The 1,235-nt window shown below is 44.1% G+C and overlaps 1 protein-coding gene across 1 annotated transcript in view; it reads right to left on the reverse strand.

Annotated features, from left to right (window-relative positions):
• The window catches only part of LOC101632555 (kininogen-1-like), a 28,864-nt gene that overhangs the window by 21,352 nt on the left and 6,277 nt on the right, over nucleotides 1-1,235 (reverse strand). Inside the window, exon 4 of the mRNA XM_012730321.1 lies at nucleotides 742-914. Coding sequence (XP_012585775.1) covers nucleotides 742-914 — 173 coding nt within the window. The remainder of the gene's footprint in view (nucleotides 1-741; nucleotides 915-1,235) is intronic.

Here is a 1,235-nt window from a genome sequence, read left to right on the forward strand (position 1 = left end):
TGGAGCTCAAGTAACCTTGAGGTCCTCAGGTCCTTGGACTAGCCGGCACTAACATTTCTCCTGGTTAGTGTGGGCAAGTCCTGCTCTCACAGCTGGATATGGGCATAAGTGAGCAGCTCTTGCATCCTTCAGGAAGGCGAGTTGGAAGGGGAAGCAAAAGCAGGAACGTTGCCCACCAAAGCAAGGCACCATGATCAGAAGTTGAACCACAAGGGATCCAGCCAATTGTCAGCCACGGCTTCGTGGTCTGAGACAGTGGTAGGATGATTTATAGATACTTGCTTGCCTGCCTATGCCCAGTAATACAGAAACTAATTTAGAGGGTGCCTGGACAGCCGTGCCAGCTTTTAAGGAACAATTTAATATATCAGAGCCATGCTTGTTTCTTGAGAGCTCAATGGTGTTACAGTTTCCTTAAAGTCTTCAGGCCCGACGGCTTCTCTCACCAGCTGTGGCAGGAACTTCTCATGCTGGACACCCTTTCATGCAAAGAAAACTGCAAGCAGGAGCCTGAGGCACCACCAGGAAGCCTTCCCATGCTGCAGTTTCCTGCCCTTTGACTGACGTGGACACTGACTGCCATGTGGTAGCACAGGAGGATGTAGGAGAACCCTCCTCTCCAGCTGTGGAATCCAGTTGTTTTTGTTCAGCCTACAGTATAACTCAGTTGACGAAATCCTTTGCATAGAAATCTAATAAATGTTAACAATACTGTGCAAAATGAAAAGTTAAGGAACAAACCTGTGTTGAAGCACGTTCTGTGTTTTCATTATCAAAGAGGTGGGAATGATTGCTGTTCTTGTTAAAATGTGAAACAGCATGTTTCAGGAATTCTTTCACTTTGGGGTCCTCTGTTGATATGGTGTACTTGCAATCAGGGCAACTGTGCTGGAAAATCACCGCAGGTCCCTCCGCTTGACAATGAGAGGCAAAACAAGAGGCAATGTTACCGAGAGAAACCAGCATTCAGCTATATTGCCCCACATAAGTCAGACAATCTTGAGGTCCTCATAAACAAACTTCACCATAAGCCCAGGTATGAATTATAAAAAGAAAACACAGAGGTGAAAAACACTACCATTGCTTTGGGAGCTTCTTACATAGGACAACATTGTGCACTACTATTTCATGTTCATTTTAAAGTTCTTTAATTATAGAATATGTGAATTTATCCTTTATAAGAAATTAAAGCCTTGCAGATTTTATTTCAGTGTTAAGTAAAGCCCTCTGAAGTC

Source organism: Condylura cristata, unplaced genomic scaffold (genome assembly GCF_000260355.1).
Source record: "Condylura cristata isolate star-nosed mole 26May11 unplaced genomic scaffold, ConCri1.0 scaffold00003, whole genome shotgun sequence".
NCBI classification, from domain to species: Eukaryota; Metazoa; Chordata; class Mammalia; order Eulipotyphla; family Talpidae; genus Condylura; species Condylura cristata.